General features: G+C 54.8%; 1 protein-coding gene across 1 annotated transcript in view; it reads left to right on the forward strand.

Annotated features, from left to right (window-relative positions):
• Positions 1–23,227, forward strand: part of ABTB2 (ankyrin repeat and BTB domain containing 2) — a 174,230-nt gene that overhangs the window by 124,588 nt on the left and 26,415 nt on the right. Inside the window, exons 2-3 of the mRNA XM_059405999.1 lie at positions 2,690–2,836; positions 8,900–9,113. Of these exons, the coding sequence (XP_059261982.1) occupies positions 2,690–2,836; positions 8,900–9,113 (361 nt within the window). The remainder of the gene's footprint in view (positions 1–2,689; positions 2,837–8,899; positions 9,114–23,227) is intronic.

Consider the following 23,227-nt stretch of genomic DNA (forward strand, 5'->3'; position numbering starts at 1 on the left):
TCTATGTTGTAGTTTCTCTTTCCTCCTGTCAAACCCCAGGCTGACACAGAACGGAACCCCTCTTCTTGCAAATCTCCTGGGGCCATTTAAAGGATGAGGTGGCCGCAGTCAGGGCATCATTTCCTTTCAGCATTTTGGGAGCCAAGAGATTGAAATTCTAGACCCAGTAGTGTCTGCCCATCATTAACCTTGGACGAGTCTTCTGGCGGCCTTGGTTTCCCCATCTGCGAGATGGGCGCAGAGTGCATCCTGCAGTTTGGGGGATTATTACAGAGGCCAGCACACGAGAAGCCCTGAGTGATAGCCGGCTGTGGCCGTTACTGACAGTGAGTGCCCTGCCTCTCACGCTGGGAGAACAATGCTGAATGTCTCTTAAAAACAAGAGGCACTATGCAAAAGCTATGATGCCATCCATTAATATTATTAATAATAGGTTCATAATTACTTTTGCCACAATATTAAGTGAAAGCCCCTATGGTGGGCGATGACTAGGAAAATGGGAACTATTATTAATGGACCTGCCGGCTCCTGTTACTGGATCCATTGACATAATATTTCTCTCTGGGAATCCTTTGACAAATCAGCTGAATTTCCTATTCCCTTGCCCTAAGCACTGTAAATTTGATCCACATGTCCCCAGTGTTGTTTCTGCAGATTAATAATGAAGAAGGGAGGGGGAGCAGAGCCTGCACAGGACCCATGGATGTGTGGAAACTCTCCCAAATGTTCGTGTTATGGGTTGGAACGTGTGTGCGTGCGTGCATGCGTGTGTGTGTGTGTGTGTGTGTTGGGGGGACCGAATTCTCTTTTGTTTTACTTGTTTTAATGCTCAGAGTCAGCTCTTCCTAATGTGTTTGGGTACTCAGCCATCAGGGAGAGTTTCTGCCTCGGGGCACAGGGCTGGGGGGCAGGAGGATCCCCACCATGCTTTCCTCCTTCTCCCACTGGAAACAGTGCTTTGATGCCCTGCCTCACCATGTCAGCACCAGATGTGATAGGAGGGGCCACCGCCACACAGGAGGGGTGATGGGATTCGGTGGGAGGGGGGCAGTGAGGCAGCACGGAGGAGGCGGGGTCAGGGGGAGGCCCCGCAAGGACAGCAGGGCGGACTGTCAGCAGAGCGGTCAGAGAACACTGCCAGCGTCTGGGAAAGAGGACGACTGTTGTGTGTGTTTGCCCCGTGGGATGCAGTGGGGGACTCCTTGGGTGAACTGCGCAGCGGTAATGTGCAGTATCAGCCCGCGCACTGGGATGGCCTCAGCGGGGTGCTCCTCAGATGTGTGCTTGCAAGTTGGGGGAGACGTGTACCCATTTGCGAGCCCATCACATCCAGATTCAGCTCCTGGCTCTGTCACTAAGTTGAACAAGTGACTCAAACTCTCTGAACATCAGTCCCTCAGTATCTAAATTGGAGACAGCAGTGCCAACCTTGTAGAAAGAGTAAGCTCGTGATGGAGATGAAGGCTCCTGACAGAGCCCTTCCTTGTTAACGCGGCTGATGCAGGCACGGATGCCCACAGCCCAGTTAGTCCTCACAGCTACACCATGAGCCAGGTGCTTGCTTTCTCCTTAGCTAGTGCACAAGGAACCCAAGGCACAGAGAAGGGAAGTCACTGGCCCAAGATCGCACGGCTGGTTAAGTGACAGAGCCAGGATCAGGAACCCGAACATCCCACCTCCAAGGCTCTGTCCCTGGCGGTCGCCTTCCTCATTACAGTTCTGTGCGCAGGTTAGGCGATTCTACCCTGCATCTGGCCACATCCCAGGGGCTCTCCAGCTATCTCAAGGAATTTTAAGAGGTCTTCCCAAAAGTGACCGATTAAATTCCTGTGGGTGTTTTTCTTTAAATAAATAAATAAATAAATAAATAAATAATAATAATAATAATAATAATAAGTTCATGGGGGTGTCAGACAAAGACGCATTGACCGAAGAAACAGCAGTTGCCGAAGGCTGGGAATCTCTGTGGCCACGGGCTCTTAAGAACCAACATGTAATTTTAAGCCGGTCCAATTTTGCTTTTCTGGTGCTTTCTAAGAAGCCACATTGAGCTGGAGAAATTTACAGGCTGTCACCCTCTGGGATTGATTCTGACAGCTCTGTCCCTCTAGCACTGAAGTGCTAATGAAAAACATTAATTGGACTTGGCCAGTGCCTGGGACGCATCCCCTTCTTAGAGCAGAGAAGACCGTGTCCCTTTCTCTGTGGTTTGTCCTCATCCCTTTCTTGGCAGAAGTGGGAACGGAAGCAGCATGAGGCAGTGAGAGGATTCGGGGTGTAGGGGGGTCCCACCCTTTGGATGGGCACGGTGGACATTCACAGCTTCTGAGGTCCATGAAGGCAAAGCCAGGTCTCTTTGTCCCCTAGTGTCCTGAATGTTGTGCAAGGCCTGGGCCAAGGAGACACTCAGTATTCAGTGAATGAGGAAGTGAATGAGTGAATGCATTCTTTTATAGCCTAGGAGCTCGGGCAGCCCAGTTCCTCATGCAGCTCCCAGAAACCACCTCTCCAAGGGGACTGCTCCCCCTTCTGGCTTCTGTAGGACTCAGATGCCCTCAAGTGCAGCTTTGACATTTGCCTCACCAACCCCCCCCCCACCGACCCCCACTCTACCAGAAGCTGCAGGGCTGGGCCTGTGGACCCTTGCTTCCCTCCTGAACTTACCTGTCTACCCATTTCCACAACACAGGTGTCCTCTCCCTCCCCGCGTACTTCAGTCCTTACAACGGTGGGTCCCTGGGCCACGACGAGCGAGCCGATGCCTACGCGCAGCTGGAGCTCCGGACGCTGGAGCAGTCCCTCCTGGCCACCTGCGTGGGGAGCATATCAGAGCTGAGTAAGTGCGGTGCACCCTGGTCTAGCTGGCTCTAAGGGGGAAGTCAGGGAAGAGCTCCCCTTCTGGATTCCGGCCTCCTCCTCCTCCTTCATGCTGCCTCTGAAAGCCAGGTCCTTCTAGGCCAGAGGTTGCAAATGGGTGGCCCATAAGCATGGACATAAGTCTGGCCCTCAGACGCCCCAGTGCGTCTGCGCCCCCTTCCTGCAGGGCAGCGGTCAGGGGGAGCTTGCATCGTCATGCAGGTCAGCATGCTATAGCCAACCCGAGTCATTCATTCATTTCCCCCACCCGGCCCGCCGCGCTCTGCAGTTACACCTGCTACTTGTTCTTAAAGCACCCCTGGAAATCTCAGTGTAGAAAACGAGAGATCAAAGCAGAGCTCTTCTGGCTGACGTTAGTTGTGCTGGGGTGCTACAGCCACGGCAGGGCCACCTGGGCCTCCCCTGGGACCTCAGGCCCTGCGGAACACAGCTGGAAACCCATCAGACTGGGTCATTCCTGTTTGGCAGCTGCTTCTCTTAAAGGAAAGTGCTAGGCAGGGAATTGCGTGCATCTCCCGACCTCTTGCTCATTGTCCCAGTTGTTTAAGAAATCAGACCGCATACTCCTCCTCCTTAGTTCTGCCTGGCAGCCCCGTGAGACTGGCCAGTGGTGGGCGGAGACACTACACAGGGGTCGGAACTCGTGGTATGGAAACAGGTGCAGTCTCACTCTGCTCAAGCCTCCGCATGTCTGTGATGTCCTGGAGCTTTCTGCATGGCGAATGGCAGCCACTTTGCTTCTTCAGGACACAGCACCTTCCCTCCATCCTTCTTCCCCTCCCCCTTCCTCCCCCTTCCCAGAGCAGGAAAGAAAGTGCCTGGTTCAAGATCACAGAGCAGCTTCATCCTAGGGCTGGATGAGAAGGCAGGACTTCCAGCCCAGTCTCCTGGGGGCATCACAGAAGTCAGGGCTAGTGCACGGCTGCCCCAGCACCCTGTAGGAAGTGGGCTTAGGTATGTCTGGCTCAAGTGGCCACCCTTCTACTAGCCTGGGGCTGTGAGCTTCCTAGATGTGGCCAGCAGCCCAGACACCAGCATCTCTAATAGCTGACATCAGGATTGGAGCCTGGTCCTTTGCCTTTTACCATGGCGGCCTCTGTGCCCAGGATAGTGTACAACCAGGCAAAGGGAGAGCCATTCAGAAACTTTCCTTAAGGGAAGGGCTGGTCATCGTTCAGCCCCTATTGGTTCTACCTTCTAAAAACATCCCAAGTTTTAGTTTGCCCCTTTGGCCACCTCCACTTCTATCAACTCAGCCCAATCTAGGGCCATGTCAACACAAATTACATTGAGTCACTCATCTGCTCAGTGTCCCCTCCACCCTCCCATGGCTTCCCAGCTCACTCATTGAAATCCCCAATTCTCACCATGTCCCCCCCAAATCCAGTATATGATTTGGCTTCATCGCCTACTCCGCCTCTCTTATGGACTGTGCTCCCGCCACCCTGGCGTCCTGGCCAGGATCCTCCCTCCCCAGGGCCTTTGCACTGGCTTTCCCCTCTGCCTGTGACCATTTCCTCCACATACCCAACTATGTTGGTCCTTCATCTCATGTTCTTCAAGCCTCTGCCCAAATGATACCTTATTAGGCCTTCCCTGAGCATCCCCTGTGTAGATGAGTCCCCCATTCTCATTCCTCAGTCTCCCTCCTTACAACTTTAGTTCATTCAAAGGACAGTCACCATTTAAAATGTATCATGGATTCACTTGTAAATGGTCTTTCATCTCTCTCCCTTGACTAGAATGTCAGCTTCATGAGACTAGACTTTCTGTTTTATTCCTGCTGTATTGTATTCCCATGATTAGAATGTACCTGATGCCGTGTGTGTGTAAAGAAATGAGTTCTGTATTGTCCAGTGTTTGCCTCCTAAAACCCACCTAGGGTGAGTCCACATCCTGGCCCAGTGGATCCTTGGGGCAAAGGGAAGAAGCATTCCTCTCTCGCATCTTTTCACAGGCGACCAAAGAGGCTGGTCACAAGCCACGTTGCCCCACCTCCCCACCCTGAAACCAGGGTTTTTGCTAACCCACAGTGAGAGAGGGAGGAGACAGAGGTGGAGGCAGGTAGTGGAGATTTTCTCTCTGAGACTAAAGACCTTAATGAGGCCACTGATACTTGGCACTGAGCTCCTCGTACCGAAAAGTTTACCGTGGGTTTAACATGCATTAACTCCCTGCACCCAGCCAGGACCGGCCTGCCTGGAAGTTTCTCTCTTGTCTCGGGCCCAACGGCACAGAGAATGTAGGCACTTGTATTTTTCCCTCTTCCTTTCTCCCCGTGCAAAGGTAAATGGGAGGGAATATGAGATAAACAAGACTAAGCATTTCTTTGTAAAGGGAGCCAGACGGCAGAGGCCTCATCTTAAAGGCAGAGTCACCTTGCAGACTCTTGCCTGCTGTTTTTATTTGATGGCTCATAATGAGGGTTGGACAGATGAGAAGCCCACGGTGCCTCTCCCCGGGGCTCTCCTGATCAGCCAGCAGCGCCAGCTTACTTTCCCGTGCCTTGTGGGCGTTTCTGGGCTTCAGGCTTAGGTTTCATCCCGCTTAGGATCAGCGGATTCTCAAGTACGAGGACATTTCTGGAGCGGCTCTGGGCGCCCACGTGCACGAAAGCAAGAGTGCAGGCCAGTCCGGGCCACGGCATCGCCAGGCAGCTGGGGTGACGGGCCCGGATTCTGTGCTATGACCCTGTTGCAGACTGAAACCTTTGTAAAAATAGAACAGAAAACATATGTCAGGAAACATGAAACCAAAGACACAACACACAAGCCAGTTTTTTAAAAATGATGAGACAAAAGATCACTCTGTCAAATCGCCATGAGACTCTGCTAAAGGTCGCTCTCAGTTTCTAAAATTAGCTTGCTGTGACCCCGCGACAAACAGTAACAAACAGTTTGCAGCCCTGTCCCAGGGCCCAGACCACACACTCACGGAGCCATGACCCAGAGCATACGTTTGGGATTCAGGGTCCCCGGGCTGAGTCCCGACTGGTTAACTTACTAGTACAGCCGGGACAAGTCCTTTAACTTCTCCGAGCCTGTTTCCTTGTTTGTAAAATGGAAATATCTCCCCCACAGGGAGGCTGTGGAGATTAGATGAGATCTAGTCTATTTTTCCCATCTCTCGAGCCTAGAAGATATGAGGAAGCAGGGAGGAAGGTCTCCCCTGGGGAGGACACCTAGGGCGAGGGGTTGGCTTTGGCCGTAAGGGGGGCTGCCGAGCAGTGTGAGTTTTCGGTGCCTCCTCATAGTTGTCTGCGGGCATCTGCTTCTTGATCTGAGAGACCAACGGCACGCAGCTGGACCCAGAGCTCGGAGCCGAGAGGCTGGGGACTTGCCTCTCCAGCGGCCATTCTGCCTCCTTTGTGGTCCCCACCCCCCTTCCCTGGCCCAAATCTTTGGAAGGCCTCTCTCTGTACCCGCCTTCCTTTCAGGGAATGCTTCAGGGTCCCTTCCATTTATTCCTTGATTCTGGCTGGAAATGTGCTGCCAAAGGGTTCTACACCAAGAACAATAAAACGATCATAAACATAATTAACGATAATGGCTTCTACCTGTCAAGCCTTTGAAGTGTTGCCACAAGGTCTCTCTTTGATGATGCTATCGGGGACTCTCTCACTTCTCCTCCTTGTGGTCCTGTGATGCTGCCAAAAGTTATGCCATTTTGACCTGGAGAAATGGAAGCCAGGTTTCAGCTGGTGGCAGCCAACTTAGCCGCACAACTAGCTGCTAGGGGGCGGGTCAGCCTGGCGATTGTCCACAGCAGTTTCTGCCACCCGGGAGCCCGAGGGCGGGGTGGGACCTGGCATCTCCGGGCTCAGACTCCGGGCTCAGACTCCTCCCGTCCTGCCTGTGGTGGGAAATGTGGGGTAAGGCTTGACTACGTGGAAAAGAACCCTGGAAGAGAGAGCCCTGCAGCAGGCGGCCTGGAGGATAGAGGAGTAATAGTCCTAGGACAGCAATGATAATGGTGTAATTCATCTGTACAAGTACTCTGTGCCAAGCATGATGTTAAGTGCCTCACATTTATTATTTATTTGAATCCTCACGATTCTGAGGTTAGATAGGTAGATCTCATTGTACAGATGAGGAAAGGGAGGCACTGATGAGAAACTTCTGTAAGGCCCCTCACTGGAAATAGCAGAGCCCTGACTGGAAGCCAGGCGTGTCTGACTCTGGAATCTGGGCTCTCGTCCGTTAACCTGGCGAGTCGATAACCTCACTGGACACGAGATTCACTGCAGGAACATCTACAAAAGAGGATGCCCGGGTCCTGCCCAGACCAATTAAATCAGTCTTGGGGATGGGAGCCAGGTGTCCGTAAGTCACGAGGTACCCCCCAGCTGGGCTACAATCTCAGGGACGAGCAGAGTCAGGTGTGGAGAGAGGAAGGGGAGGGAGATGTGGAGGTCTCTTTCCCAGTGGAGATCTCCAGTTCCAGGGGTGTCATTTTCCCTGCTTGGAAGCCAGACACCGTCGCTGAGGCTCTCCTAGGAGAACCTGGCCGCTAATGGACTCAAGTTGAGCCCCACCAGAAGCTGTATTTTATTTTATTTTATTTTAAGATTTTATTTATTTATTTGACAGACAGAGATCACAAGTAGGCAGAGAGGCAGGTTCTCTGCTGAGCAGAGAGCCCGATGTGGGGCTCAATCCCAGGACCCTGGGATCATGACATGAGCTGAAGGCAGAGGCTTAACCCACTGAATCACCCAAGTGCCCCCAGAAGCTGTATTTTAAAGTGAAATGATTGTGTGAGGAGATTTCTTGATTTTGTAAATGTCTGGGGGGCGCCCGTCAGGCAGCAGACCCCGTGCAGGGTGCTGGGGACTCTGTGGAGCAGAGAACCAGACTCACGGAGGCCAAATCACAAAGGTTAATTGAATAAATGAACTGGTTCTGCCACTCCCCGAATGATCTTCATCAGAGGAAAACCTGCCTGTTTCTCTCGACTTAGGGCCAGCCTTGTCCAGAAGCTTTCTCTGGAAGGGGCCATCTCTAAGGAACTGCCACATGTTGGGGGGGAGCTGGTCCCCGGTCAAGGCCCCCGTCAGTTCTCAGGCCCAAGGAGAATGGAAGGGGGCAGGGGCGCGCAGGTGCAGGGGGCTGTGCGGCCCATCCTGTCTCAGCATTGTGGCCTCACACAATGACGGGACGTTTCCTGTCCCAGGCCACTAGGATATTCAAAAGACTTGACTTAGGCACTAACCCCGTGCAGGATATGGGGACCCGAGGACCCCACAGACGTTAGTGGGTCAGGCCTGGGTCACAGTTCAGTTCATGGACTTTGGAGTCAAAGAGGCCTGCTACAGATCTAGACCCTACCATTTACTAGGCACAGGACTTTGGCTGGTTAAGCTCTTTGCACCGTGGCCTCCCTGTGACTGGGGAAATGCAGGGAGTCAGTTAAGGATTTGTTTTCCAGATAAGCCTCCATTTCTTCACCTGTAAAATGGGGATAATACTGGGCCCCAGTGTTACTATTATAAAAGGATCGAATGGAAGCCCATTTCTGGGAAACCGCACACTCGGCACACAGTGAGCCCTCAGGGCCAGTGGCCGCTGTCACCTAACCTGATGTATTGGAGATGGAGGGCCCTGTCCAGCAGAAGCACCTGGCCTTGGTGCAGGATGGCACGAGGGAGGGCCACCGCACCCGGGGGCGCTGCGTGTCAGAGGCCAGGACTCCCTCCGTCAAAGAGCTGGGGAAAGGCCCACTGGGTGGTGGAGAGAGGATGATGTCGAAAGAGAAACCACATTAGCATAAGTTCTGAAGCAGACCGGCCCTGCCAAGTCTGGGGCTCGGCAGTTCGGGCGAGACTGGCAGGGAAAGGAAACCGAAATGGCTATTGCGTGTCTAGGTGACGGTTCCCACCTCCGCCTGCCGGCTCTGGGGTAAACAGTAATTAGGCACCACTGCAGGGGAGCCGCTTCTCTGCAGCCACGAGGAGCCTTGGAAGCATAGGGGTGGTGACCTCAGACTTCTTTTTTCCCCCCAACCCCCGCCACCCTCCCCGCAGGTGACCTGGTATCCCGCGCCATGCACCACATGCAGGGCCGCCGGCCGCTATGCCCGGGCTCCAGCCCCGCCCGCCAGGCCCGCCAGCCACCCCAGCCCATCACCTGGTCCCCCGACGCCCTCCACACGCTCTACTACTTCCTGCGCTGTCCACAGATGGAGTCCATGGAGAACCCCAACCTGGACCCCCCGAGGATGGCCCTGAACAACGAACGGTAAGGGTCCTGCCGGGGCTGCTCCATGGGTGGACTGTGGCCCACACGGGCACGGCCCTGGCCTACAGTCATGCCCTTCCCCCCAGGTGGGGGCAGCCTGGGGTCGTCGAGGCTCAGAATGGATTGTGGCTTGTGTCTCGGATGTTCCTGCTCTAACACTCTCTTCCTGGACTCGCTGGCATTCAGGCACCCCTTTATAAACACAGGTATTCACAGCTGCCTGGAAAAGTGCTAGTGGGTGAGTGAGAGCTTTGAGGAGAAGCACTAAGGACAGTGTCTGGCTGGGAACAGACCCCCCGTCAAGGGCAGCCCTGTGATCAGGGTGAGGCCAACGTTCCCACTGTTGGAAGGGACCTAAGGCTTGCCCTGCCCCAGCCATTCAAGTCACAGATGAGAGCATCGTGCCTCTGGTAAGTTTGTGGTTGAAGAGTCGCAGGACCCAGGCCTGCTGCTCTCTCTTCCTGGCTGGCAACAGGGCTGCAAAGCACAGATGTAAAGGTTTTACACTGCACAAGGGGACCCAGTGAGGGGCACGAGTGGGAGACAAACACGGAGTCATGTCCCCCTGAAGACCAGGTTGCCTTGTCTCGTTGCCTTGTCTAGTCTTACTCACAGGGCTAGCTTATAAAATTTGTCTTCCTGGAGAGGATGCTTTTTTCTGATTCACCCAGAACATCATATGTGCTGGCATAATCCTCACCTGGTGGGCCAGATGGCTACCTGGCAGGGTCTGTCCAGGGGCTCAAGGGTTGGGTGCGTAAAGGTCCCGGGAAAGACTTGCCCTTGAACGAGAAAGCACGGTCGGCACGCATTCCCCTGCTCAGCAGTCCCTAGAGAGGGAGACTGCCCAGGCAGGGGAGTGCTCTGTGCCACATGGAGGAGGAAGGAGCCCCACCCCATCAGGCTGCTGCCTTGGAGAGGTGTCAGATCTCATCAACTTTGTGGTCCTCACTCCTGCTCCGCAGCCAGGCCCACTTCTCTGGTGCCCCCACAGTCACAAAAAACAAAGGTGTGATGCGTCCCAGCTCGTTCAAAACCACCATCATGGAAATAGGGGATATCCTGTGGACCTATGGCCAACATTGCAGGTTGAGAATGCAGTGGCCCAGGCTGGGCACGAACAGCGCTCATGGACCCTGAGAACTTTGTGCAAGGTTTCAGGCCTCCCTGAGCTTCAGCCTCCTCTGCTGTAAACAGTGGCACTGAAGCCATTGTAAGGGTTCAATCGTGACAATCAACACTTCCCGAGCACTTAGGAGGTGCTGGGCACCGTGCTGAGTGCTTGCCAGCTGTGTGCTCTTGAGTATGCCCTCAGGAAACGCATGGGCTTCACGGCCCCAGTGGACAGATGAAGAAGTGGAGGCAGAGAGAGGTTTGGTGACTTGCCAAGACCACAGAGGCTCTGCTCACAACCTCTATACACGAACGACTGTGTGTGTGACAAGAGGCATGAAGCAGCGGTGGCCCAGGGACACACACATAGTAGGCTCCCAGTAAAGGATACCACTGCTGTGATTATGACCAGCGTCATTATTAGATCGTCACTGTCTTGGGGATGGAGGGTGAATGCAGGGCCCAGGTAAGTCACTCCGGGCCTGACCCCGAGCAAGAAGGCAGCGGGTGGAGGCTTCCTGAAGGAAGCACCCGGCAGGAAGGGGGAACAGGAGCAGAGGCCCTAAGTCGCAGCTGTTTCTGCTTTGTGCAGAAATTGTGGTTTCCAGAGTGGGCTGGGAAGAAGAAAGGGCAAGGAAAACATGTGAGGGGTGGGGAGGACTCGCTGGTTGTTTGGTGAGGTCCCCAGGGGGCTAGACGAAACCCTCGTCACCCAAGCACAGGTGGCTGGGAGAAGATGACAAACCTTCTTTGGGTCCACTGCTGTGGCCTAGGCCTCTTGGCCCTCTGGTGGTGACCATGGCCATTGGCCATGGGGCCATGGGGCAGGCCAGGGAGGGGCTCCTCTGCAGCCGTGACGCCCAGAACCCCTTGGCTGTCTCGGTGGCTGCCCTCTGGCTTTCCTCCTGGGAGAACTCCCCACCCCCAGTGCTCTAACGCACAGCCACAGAGTTTCTGAATGACTTGGGTTGTTGTCTGGACGCAATTGTAGTAGCTCAGCTACTATACGTGTGTGTGTGCGCGCGCGCGCGCAGATATCTCATTATTTAAAATCCACACTGTCTGTGGCACAAAAGAATTGGTAGCTAAGGCATTTTTCCATGAATCATTCAAATGAGTATTAGATACATGGGGAATTGGAACCACCATTAGGAAAAAAGTATCCAGACATTTCAGATTTGGGCACGAAAAGGAGGACACCCTAAAAATACCCAGGCTGGCAGACAGCCTCACAGCTGTGTGGTGGCCTGGCTCCTGGCTGCTTGGATCCTGCCATGCTTGGACTCCGTTGGATGGGGCAGGCCCCAGCGAGCCTGGCTGCCCCTTCCTGGGGCCACCAAGCTCTCGTTCCATGGCAGGCAATGCCACACATCTCCTCATGGCACCGCCATGCTGGCATCCTCGCCAGAGCTCTGGGGAAACCTCCTCTCCGTGCACACTAATGGCCAGAATTGGCTCTAGGGCGACAGGGCTTTGCTTTTGTGAGTCTGGGGAGGGCTGTCTGTCTCTTTCCATCCCCTGTACCCCCACTTTATTGACTCTCGAAGTTCCTGCCTCTGTCCCACATGAGGAGTGAGGGGACCAAGTCCACCCAGCCAGAATCCAGAGCCTCTGATTTCCAGTATGATGGCCGAACGGGGTCCCAGAGGCCTCTGGTTCAGGGATTGGGTGGCTCGGGGCCTGTGGTCTTCAAGGTCTGCGGGGATATAGGGGTCTTCCACTGCCTTGCTCACAGGGGCTGAGGAGCCCAGTGTGGTGGCTTGGGTTTGGCCACACGGTAACATTGATGGTGTCATTCACGTCTCTGCTCAGAGATTTCTGCTTGGAGGAAATGGCCCTTCCTCCTTCCCACGGGGCACTCTGTGACCCCTTTCCTGCTGCTAAAGGCTGGGACAGGCGTTCCTCCCTCTATGTGAAGCTCCTCATGGCCTCCCTGCTGAGTCACGTGCTGCCTTGGCCCCGCTCAGTCCGGGCTTTAGTATCTCCCGGGAGGGGCCGTCTCCCCGGAGCCTCCTGCTCCGGGTGCGGGAGGGGAGGTGCTGGGAGGAGGGAGCGGCAGAAACAGGAGGAGCCGCGGTGGGTAGGGGGGCGGCTTTGTGAGGGACAGTTGGGCACTGGAGCCCAGGCTTTGGGGTGAGGCCTTGACTCTGGTCCAACCTCCCACACAGGCCCCTCCACGTTCCAGATGCCCCACCTGGAAAGCGGGGAGGATGAGGTGAGAGAACACACAGAAGGTAGCCAGCTCTTCCTTCGAAAAGGCCTTTCCGCCTACTTGTGTTTCTTTTGTGCCCCACGAATAAGCAGGGTAGGTGCTGGAATGACCTCCGTTTTACCAACGAGGGCTCGAGGCTGGAGGGGGCACCCAGCTGCTAAGTGGCCGGGCAGGGATTTGAACCAGGTCTCTCCAACCTCACAGCCCTCGCCCTCTGCCGTGCCCAGATGCTTAGCCCTGGTCCTCAAACTCTCAAGGCACCTGAGTGGGTCTCCCGGGGCCATCCTGGCGCCCTACCTGCCTGTCTGTTCCCAGCACCCGTCCCTTGCCACCCAGCAGAGCCTCACAGGCGGGGACTCCCTGCACCCTTGCGGGGACTCCCCGCACTCTTCCGGGGCCCCTCTCCTGCTAGCAGCTCCGCCTCGCAGCGCTGGTGAGACACGAGGCAGGGTCTGACACACAGGAGCGGTCACAGCTGCCGCCCTGCAGGGCATGTCATCGCCTGAGCCCACACTTGAGAAGTGAAAGAACTTGCTGTCAGAGATCCAGGGTTGCCCATGGAGATGGGGGAGCCTCCTTCCCCCGAGGTCTGGAGGAAAATGGACAGCCATCTGGCTAAGTGCGGTCCTTGCTAGTCGTGCCTGGAGGCAGAGGGACGAGCTCGCTGCAAGAGTGTCCTGGGTGGAGATGCCTCCTTGGCCATCATCCTCGTGGGGACGAGGCGTCTGGGAAGCAGGAAGGAAGGTGGCACGGACATACAGGAGTGGCGGGAGGTCTGCCAGCTTGCCAGCAGATTGCTGGAAAGGAGACAGATAGTTCGAGGGGCAGAGGGGGCTGAGATAACACGGAAGGTAAACCAATTTTCTGCTTCAAAACCTCGGGTGCTGGAGGGCCCGGTCTCAGCAGGTGGCATTTCCCGGTGTATGTGATCTGACGGTGGCAGCAGCAGGGATGCCAGGCCTTTCAGGACTCGCTGGGAATCTAGGAACGACAGCAGGCCCCTTGTCCATGGACCAGCGTGTTTGCTGGAGCCTGGCCTCTTCCCTCTCCCCGGCCCTGCCTGGCACCCCTTGGGGGAGGGAAGCACACTCCGAAGGCTTGGGGGCTGCTGCTGCCCAGGATGCTTAGCCAGGAGGAACATGGGAGCCAAGCCAGAGTCTGATAGGAGACCGAGCCTGAAGTATCTGGTGTCGTGATGTCCAGCCTGCCAGAGCCCTGTCTGAGGAGGGCCCTGCTCTTCAAACACATGCCTTTCTGATCGGACTTCCCGCTTAGTGACTGTAGAGCCCTTGCGGGCAGGTTCCTCCAAAGCTCGGTTCTGCAGACCACCAACACGCAGTCCTCACAGTCCCTTGTAAGGTGCAAGGTCTAAATGAGTTCACATTCCTAACATTCTAGAACAGTACCTGGAACACAGTAAATGCCAGATAGGAGCAACTATGATCATTAACGTGATCACTTGTGCTGGGCAGAGGGCGCAGCATGCGGAGACTGCAAGGCAGGGGAGAGTGTGGTCCCTAGTGGAGACAGACAGGAGCGGCGTGGTAGACAACAAGGAATCGGGTGGCGGGACGAAGCTGCGGAGGAGCCGGGACTGTGATAAGGAGAGGGCTCAGTTGTGGCCTGGTAGGTCCTCGCCCTGTCCTCTGGCATGGGGCTTCCCGGGATTGGCTGGCTCTTCTTTGCCCTCAGCCCAGCCTTCTGCACTCAGCACCCGGACCCCTCTGAGAGCAAGGGGAGCAGAAGGCACAGGGCAGCCCTGCCAACTCTGCTTGCCTTGATGCTAGGAAGAGTGGCCTTCCTACCAAGATGTACGCCAACGCCCGGGCCTAGAGCAGTCTGGTCTGTGGTTCTGCCCCCCAAGACAGCACCAGGGGCCCCAAAGTGCTGGTTTGATAGTCATCTGAGGACACAGTTCCCAGAATGCTAGGTCTACTGAGGCTCTAGGGTCTGCTTCAAGGACGAAACCCTCGTTCCAGTAGGATCCTGGTGGAAGATGGCATGTGTCTGGCCCAGCTCTTGGCTGCTCCATTCCATGTGTCAAGCTAGTCAAGGAAGTTTCCAGCAAATATGTGCGCAGAATTTGGAAGCGATGGAGCCAGCCAAGGCACCACCCACCACAGGTGCCCTTAGTCCCCTAAAAGTCCACCCCTGGGGTTTCAGACCCCACCCAAGAGGCGATAGATTCCAGGAGCCTCTCGGGTCCCCTGGGACGTGTTCTCTCTGCTGCCTTCCAGCAGTACAGCCGGCCAGCTTATCGTGCTGGGCCTCGGTTTCCTCGCTGGGGAGATGGCAAAGGTACGATGGCCACGAGCAGTAAACAAGATAATTTGTTGAAACACTAAGCTTAGTGGCTGGCTCATTAAAAATACGTATTAAAAAAAGTATGTATTAAATGGCAGCTGCCGCCTTCCTCATTATTGTAACAGTCAGAAACGTGTTGAGAAGACACGTGTTTGACACCCAGAGTCAGCTGTCTTCCTTGACCTCGAATGGCATTTCTTAAAATGCTGTTCTCAAGTGGTCTCTGTTAGTCACACTACTAATACATTACTGCTATTGCTAGTACTGGTATTACTAACCTAACTACTCCTGCTACTAATGCAACTAGTGACAGGACTCCTCGCAAACGCTGCCCGGAGCCGAGAGCCAGCATTCAGAGAGCGCACACGAAGTGGCAGACACCGTCTTCGGCACTTGGCTTATTAACCCACGGTTCTCCCTGTCCATCAGCAGGGAAGGGATATGAGAGAATCTGGAAGGGTGCCTTCCGTGACCGAATCTCCAGCGTCACGTGGGAGGCTGGCACAAGACAGGAGACAAAGAATGAGCAAAGCCCAGCAGACAGTGGAAGAGGCAGCCCGCTGCCCGACCCCGTGTAGGACGGCCCTCAGGCTGCGCAGCCTGCCTGGGTTGGGACCCAGCTCTGCCGCTGATGAACGGGGGGCTTCGGGCATGTCACTTAGCTTCTGTGCCATGGTCTCTTCTCAACAGGGTTATCACAGGCTTCGAGTTAATATACCGAGAGTGCTTAGAGCCGCTCCTGGCCCCCGGAAGCCTCTGTCATCCTCACTGTATATTCAGGGGGACCTCAAGGAGCCTGGCGGGGTCAGGGAATGCAGAGCAGCCCCGGGGTTTTAACTGGGTGTCCAAGGACAGCTGTAGGAAGATGGGGACAGGCCAAGGGGCAAGGGGCAGCAAAAGTCACAGAAGGACTTTGTTGTTTCAAAGTGTGCATTTCATGACACAGCTGGATCTATGTTTTAAAATCACAAGAATTCGGTGGAGAATTTGGTGTTTGCTTTCTTAAGTTCTCAGTGACGGCGGATCTAGGCAATTCCATCGAGGTGGGGCTGGAGCAGCTCTCCCGGGGAGAGGCACGTCCTCAGAGGCGTCTGCGGGTCAAGTCCAGCTCCTGCCCCGCTGCCCCTCTGGCTCTGGGATCTGAGAAAGTCCAGCTTCCTGTCTGAGCCTCAGTTTACCCATGTGTAAAGTAGAGCCCCTCTGCTTCTGGATTCTGCCTCCGAGGGGCACCCCCCAAGTCCTGGGGGAATACTGCCAGTACAGGAGAGGTATAAAGCGAGGAGAGGCGCCTCTTTGTTCCATTCCAGATGCAGAAGGGGGAACGTCTCCCCTCTGCCGAGCAGTTTACATAAATAGGAAGCACCACGGATAGGCTGTGCGCTCAGTGTGAAGAAGCAGGCTCGTTAATCTTTTGCGCAGCTTGCGAAAGTGTTTTCTTATCAAATAATAGAGATGATGGCAGTGGGGGCTTGATGCTACTGACTTAGGGTTCCCTTAAATACCATTTCAAGAAGATTTGCAACATCAAGCTCTTTTCTCTCTTTTCCTCTCCCCCTTTCTGTGCATTAAATTCCCATCTGCTTACCCGAAGTGGAAGTCCAAGAAATCAGGAGAGTGATTGGGTGAATTAGTACTTGTTTCCCCACGTCCCCAAGACTGGAGCCTCCCGTAACCTCTTGAAGGGGCTTGTTTACAGCCTGCCGTGCCTGGTCCTTCCCCATCATTTTATCCGCTGCTGCTTTCCTCCAGAGCACCTTCCCGGGCCTGGGGACGCCTGGCTGCTGCGTATCTGTCTGCTTACTCGTCCACCCCCTGCTCCCCGCCCTCCAGAATGTGAGCTCCATAGACTGTGGATGGGCTTTGTTCTGACTGCATGCCCAGCACAGACAACAGTCCCTGGCGCACAGTAGGCCATTAACGAGTCTGTTCAGTTAACGAAGCAGGATGTAGAGCCTGCAGGTTGGACTCGTGTCAGAAAGACTGTGGCATGGGGTCTCTGCTCTGCCGGTTCTGAGCCGGGTGACTTGGGGCAGCTTGTTTCATTGCTCTGGCCTCCGCTTCTCAGCTTTCACTGGAAAACGGCTGGATCTCCTTCCAGAGGCTCTTGTGGCAGTCACGGGAGGTCACACATTTAAAGGCACAGAGTCAGCTCTTCAGACGCGCTAGCCCGTTATCTGTGTAATTACTGTTTCCGTCAACCTTAGGGAAGGCTTAAACAACCAAACCACGTTGAATGCATAAATAACCCAGAAACAATGGGGAATTTTAAAAAATCACTCAGAAAGCATATTTTCTCAGGGTCCCTGGGTGGCTCACTCAGTTAGGCAGCCGACTCTTAGTTTGGCTCAGGCCATGATCTCGGGGTCATGAGATCGAGTCCTCCTGCATCGGGCTCCACACCCAGTGGGGCATCTGCTGGACATTCTCCCTCTTACCCTCCCCCTCTCTCTAAACTAGATAAATCTTTTTAAAAAAAGCATGTTTCCTCTCTCATATGCACACCCTCAGTCCCTGCCCTTAATTCCTTCAAGTCAGCCAGGCAGAATCCAGGGACCCAGGCGACTCAGAGAGAAGATGAGGTAGACCAGATGTCACAAAGGCTAAGTGAGGACAGCTTTGCACAGAGATGTGTACAAACTTTAGATTTACCAAAACCTACCACCCAAGGATTGAAAATAACTTTATAAGAGCGCCTGGGTGGCTCAGTGGGTTAAGCCTCTGCCTGCAGCTCAGGTCACAGTCTCAGGGTCCTGGGATTGAGCCCCACGTCTGGCTCTCTATTCAGCGGGGATCCCGCTTCCCCCACTCTCTCTGCCTGCCTCTCTGACTACTTGTGGTCTTTCCCTCTCCCTCTGTCAAATAAATAAAATCTTTAAAAAAAAATCAAAACTAGATTTTATCCACCCATTGGTTCAATGACCAAGCAGGCTTAGCGTCAGACCCTCTCCAGCGTTACTGGGGTACCCTGGCCCCTTGCTTGCTGGTTGGGTCCAGTGCCCCCACGTGATGAGCTGCGGTTACCAGGTCTCAGCTGGGGAGTGAGATGATCTGATGTATCTCACTCGGGCTAGGAACATGTAGTCGAAGCTTCACAGTCTGTAAAGCACTTAACATGTAGCACCCTCTGATAGATTTTTCAGGAGAGCTCCCAGAGAAGGCTGTTACTGTTCCCATTTACAGAGGAGCAGACCGAGGCCTGGAGAGGGTCAGAGAGCCAGCCAAGGTCACAGCTAGGAAGAGGCAGATCGGGGTCAGGCAGGGAGGCCTGATTACAATAGCAGCATCATCGGGGCTGTCGTGCCCCTCCCGCCTCCCAGGAGAGAAGAGGCAGGATCCAGAGAGCCGGGTCTCTAGGGGACACTGCCTCTATGCAGCGTGACGTAGGTGGCCCGCTCTCTGCCACTTGGGGCCTCTTCCTCGGCAGACGGGAGTTCGCTGGCTCAGGATAGCCAGCCTGACTGTGGGCGTCTGTCCAGCATCTGACAAGGAATGAGCCAGGGATTGGGGGCAGACAAAGGAAGTGGTAGTGCCAGATAATGGGGGATGGAGACTCGGCAGGATCCTAGCCCCCAGGGGCTGCCTGTTGCATCTCACTTCCTGCCCCATTGTTGAGGCCACAGGTCCTTGCAGAAAAAAGGCTGGGCACCCGGGCCTGGGGGCTTCCTTCACTGGCAGTGTTTTTGTAACACTGCAGCCACAGTCCCCTTTGTCTACAATATTGCCAGGATCCCAGAGAGCCTTGGTGTGCTGGAAGTCCCTGCTCTGCAGGGAACAGACTTTGTTTTCTTAAATGTGGCTTCCAGGGCTGAGCTGCTGATGTCCCAGGCACTGAGGGGACAGGAGAGCATCTCAGATGATGTCTGCTGGAAGGCCGGGCTGCTCTCTGGCCCACTCCTATGTGCCTGCCACACAGCTCTTACAGAGCCCCTCCTCCCACAGGACCAACCACCTGAGACAGGACAGCCACCTGGCACTTGCCCCCACTTGGCTGCTGTTGTATTGGACATTTGGGGAGGGGAGCAGTGTCTTCAGAAGTCTAGAGAATATCCCTGAGGCTCCAGGGCCCAAACCAGCCTCCTGTTCCCTGCTGACTTCAGGGCTGATGAGGCCACAGGTGCAGAAGCTGGAGTTTGGGGGGCCTAGGTGAGCCATGGGGGCCTGCCTTTTGTCTGCCCTGCCTGCTTTTCCCGGGGTCAGCCAGCTGCTGGGCTCAGAACATTTTGTGTGTGGTAATTTGGTGTTGCAAAGGACCCCAGAATCTTTGTTTGTTTGTTTGTTTTACCTTTTAAAGCTTACAGATTGCCTGTGGCTAGCTATGTGACCTTGGATCTGTGTCCCAACCCCTCAAAGCCTCAGTCTCCATCTCCACATTTGTAAAATGCACACTGATCATTGTACCTCCCCTGCCGGGTGGCTATATTAGAAATAGAGTCATGTGGGGCGCCTGGATGGCTCAGTGGGTTAAGGCTTCTGCCTTCACCTCAGGTCATGATCCCAGGGTCCTGGGATCGAGCCCCGCATTGGGCTCTCTGCTCAACGGGGAGCCTGCTTCCCTTCCTCTCTCTGCCTGCCTCTCTGCCTACTTGTGATCTATCTGTCAAATAAATAAATTTTAAAATCTTAAAAAAAAAAGAAAAGAAATAGAGTCATGTGAGCAGAGTCTCCTCTGCCTGCTCTGCACATAGTAGGTCCTCAACAAATCATAGCCTTGCGGTTTACTGCCCAGAAGCCAGTGCCAGCGTCTTTTTCCAAGTTGCAGTTGGGATGTGGGTGCAGAAAACAAGGTCAGTCCTGGGAGCCAGCACCATCTTTTCTTAGTCCTCGGGTGCACCGCTGTTTACTACGTGGGTCAGAGCCCCTCGTTGCCACTCGGGAATTAACCCCCTGGCCTCAAGAACCAGCTCCCTACTTCCTCTTAGAAGTTTCTAGAAACTCTACCTGACCATGTGAATGGGTCATCTTTTTTTTTTTGCCTTAGACTGTGGAGGAGGGGGAGGCAACTTTTGTATGATTATACTCAGCTGAATCCGTCCAGAGACCCTACCTGAAAGCCCTTTCCCCCTCCGTGCCCTGGGTGTCTGAGGGATAAGGACGCAGAAGAGCTAAGCCACAGTGTCCTCCAAAGGCTGGCCCAATGGCAGGTGGCAGGGTCCCCAGCTGTGGGTGTGAACAGGTTGGAGGCCCATGTGGGGTCTGGCTTCCATTCGGTGAAAGAGTCTGTGGTCTCTTATCAGCCGTCCCAGACACAGAGCAGAGGTGGAGAAGGTGGGTCTCTCGCAGGTGAGGTGTGGCGGTCCGGCCAAGGCAGCCACACTCCAGGATCGTGGAGAGAGGCCTGCTTTCACACGCTCCCCGCCAGGGGCCTGGGCAGCAGCCACCGCCCACCAGAGTCCCAGGCCCCAAAGCTCCAGGCTCCCTGAAGCCGGCAGAGACCTCCCTGCGAGGCCACAGAGGGCAATGAGCTGGTGGCCGGTGTGCAGGCTCGCCCACTGAGATACCACCCTGGACGCAGAGCCAGTTAGGGAAGACCGATGGCTCTGTCCCCTCCTCCGGGGCACAGCGACACGCTGACACATGCAGAAGCACATCTCCTGCTTCCCTCCCCGAGAAGCCTCCCCCAGTGTCCTCCCTGGGCCCCAGGCCACCCCCCACCCCCCCACCCTGAAACCCCCAAAAGGCGCCCTGGCCATGGAGCCCCGCCCCAGGACACTGCTCTGGGGTCGAAAACTCTCCTGTGAAATGGTTGTCTTTTTTTTTTTTTTTTTTTTTAAGATTTTATTTATTTATTTTAGAGAGAAAGCAAGCACAGCAGGGAGAGGAGGCAGAGAGAGGGGGAGAAGCAGGCTTCCTGCTGAGCAGGGAGCCCATCGTGGGCCTCGATATCTGGACCTGGGATCTTGACCTGAGCTGAAGGCAGATGCTTGATGACTGAGCCACCCAGGCACCCCGGTTGTCTTTTTATCTGGGAAGTATTTTCTTCACTGAAGGCAGCCATTTTCCAATACCCAAGCCAACTCAAGCCTCCAAGAATGAAAGATGAAGTTGGTCCCCATTTTCCAAGCTCATTTGCCTGTAGAGTTAGGCCTGATGCCCTTGTTCATAGCACACAGAGCCCCACAGAGAGTTCTGGAAGGAGAGCAGAGCCCTGAAAACACGGTCGCAGCTGGAGGGCTTTGCTGCCAGGAGGGAGAAACATGCCACACAGTTACAGATTTGGAGACTGAGCTACTACACTGGCGGACCTAAGGGAACACCAGTGAGCAAAAGGTGCCGCCTTTGGGGGGATTGTAGTCAGAAGAGAAAGCAGCTAAGCTAACACTCAGGTGAACCGAAGACGATGACAGACAGGGTGAGCTACGCAGGGCTGGGGGGCAGAGTGGAGAGCTGTTTCAGGTTGGGCAGGAGGTGGTGGCAGGCGGCAGCTCACCCAGGAGCTAGGGTGGCCAGATATTTTGGGTTATCTGAGAGAGTTTGCTCTCCAGTGTGACTGGCAATAGCACGCCACTTTCCTCTTGGAAGTGGGCCAGTTTGGGTGACAAAAGCTATGGCTTTTGTGCCTAAAACTCCCCATCGCTAAGATGAGGGAGTCGGGGAAGGGTCCAGAACATGGACGACCACAGCCGATTTCCTAAGCTGAGCGACACCGGAATGCTCTGTGTGGGAGCCCAGGGGCTGGTATCTATAGCCCGGGACCTCATCCCAGCTCTGCCACCTACCAAAGTGCGTGTTCTGGGGCAAGGTGGTCCACCTCGCTGGCCTTCAGTTTCCCCATGTGTGAAATGGGGATAATTCTAGTAGCTGTTTCGTAACATTTCTATGAGTGTTAAGTGAGTCAATAGGTGTGAGGGGCTTAAAACAGTGCCCGGTGCTTTGCATGCTATAGAAATCTTAGTTGTTAGTGTTTCTCTGTTATTCCCCCCATGCCTTGGGAGCCAAGCCAGGATGCCACCTTTGTCACCTGATTGACCTCCCATTCCACTGCCCACTCGTAGGCTCCCGGGCATCCTGACTGGCAGTCCCTGGAAAGAGGCAGAGAAATGGCTGACAGCTAATGATGACTTGATTATAGTCTAAATTTGTATCCAGCTATATATCTGGACAAACAGAGGTTTTTTTTAGGTCTCTAATCTCTAACAGATGAGTTTTAATAAGAAAAGAGTATTTCCCCCACAGCAAGCCCTGAGCTCTGTCTGACGGCAGTCCTCTGACCACACGTGGAGACCCTGCCACGGGTCAGCTCCAGGTGCTGGGGCACCGTGGCTGCTGGAGAAGACAGGCCTGGGGGTCAGAGGAGGTACTTACCCAGCTCCGACTCCAAGCCCTGCCAAACCATTCTGGTTTACCAAGCAATCCTCGAAAATTAATTAGTCCAGGATGTGAACTGGACTAGAATTGCTTCCTTTGTGCTGGGAGCCGCATCTGACTTCAGAGGGACACAGTGGGGTTTTTTCAGCATGGATGGTTCACCTTGGTGTTTTAGGTCACATGGCTCTTAGAAATCTTGGACAACCAATGGGAAAGCCCTCAGAGCCGTCATGGTAGAGCTGACCTTGACCTTCCCAGAGGAGTCTTTGCCTGCAGAGTCGTCATTCGACTGGGCAAAGCTGGACCTCTTTGCTAGTTCCTGAAGTTGCCACTCTCTGGCCCCTACCCAGACAGCATGGGGGGAGCGGCATGGGAGCAGGGGCTAGGAGAAGGGGGATGCAGCAGGAAGATGGCCCCAGAAAACCCCTGTTGTTGTCAGCGACTCCATCCGAAGACGGGGCAGAATCAGGGGGAGAATGTAGGGCTGAGGGTGTGAGACCGTCTGGCTGGCCACTGTGAGGTTCCTCTCCTGAACTAAGTATGCTCACAGGTGGGATGGGCTGAGCTTCCCGGGGAATGGGACAATCTCATTAGGGAGCAAGCCAAAGGAGGCACAGAACTCCCCAAACCCTCCTCGCCCCCAGAGCCAGGCCCACGCCCAGAGCCCTTTGCGCTCCCTGCCAAGGCTGGTGGGGAAGAAAACACAGGCCAGTTTTCCCAGGGCTGAGCTTAGGCCAGGTCTCTAGGCCCTGCCCAGCTGGTAGAAACGTCCGGGGCCTGCCTGCAGCTCACACCCGGCTCCTCGTGGGTAGGCACAGAGGGGACAGGCCTGCGGGGGGGAAGACAGGGGCACAGGCCTTCCCATGCCTCAGGCTTGGGGCACAGGCCTTCCCGTGCCTCAGGCTTAGGGCACACAGCCTCCAGTTACAAGCCTGTGCCCCTCTGCCAAGCTGCCTCTCTCCCTGAGGCCGCTGCCCACCTCGAGAAGAACAGAGCCTGCTTTGAGCTGGAAATTAAAGTCGTTTCCTGTTCCATGTTGTTAAGACACTGCTTATAGGGCTGTAATCCCAATAAATCATATGCTTGCTGAGTGGGGCCGGGTTTTTTTTCCCCCCCCAGGCTGCAGGGACCTCTTAAAAACCAAGGCCTTAAGAAGCTTATTCTCGTTCATTTTTTTTTT

Source organism: Mustela nigripes, chromosome 1 (genome assembly GCF_022355385.1).
Source record: "Mustela nigripes isolate SB6536 chromosome 1, MUSNIG.SB6536, whole genome shotgun sequence".
In the NCBI taxonomy this organism is placed as follows: domain Eukaryota; kingdom Metazoa; phylum Chordata; class Mammalia; order Carnivora; family Mustelidae; genus Mustela; species Mustela nigripes.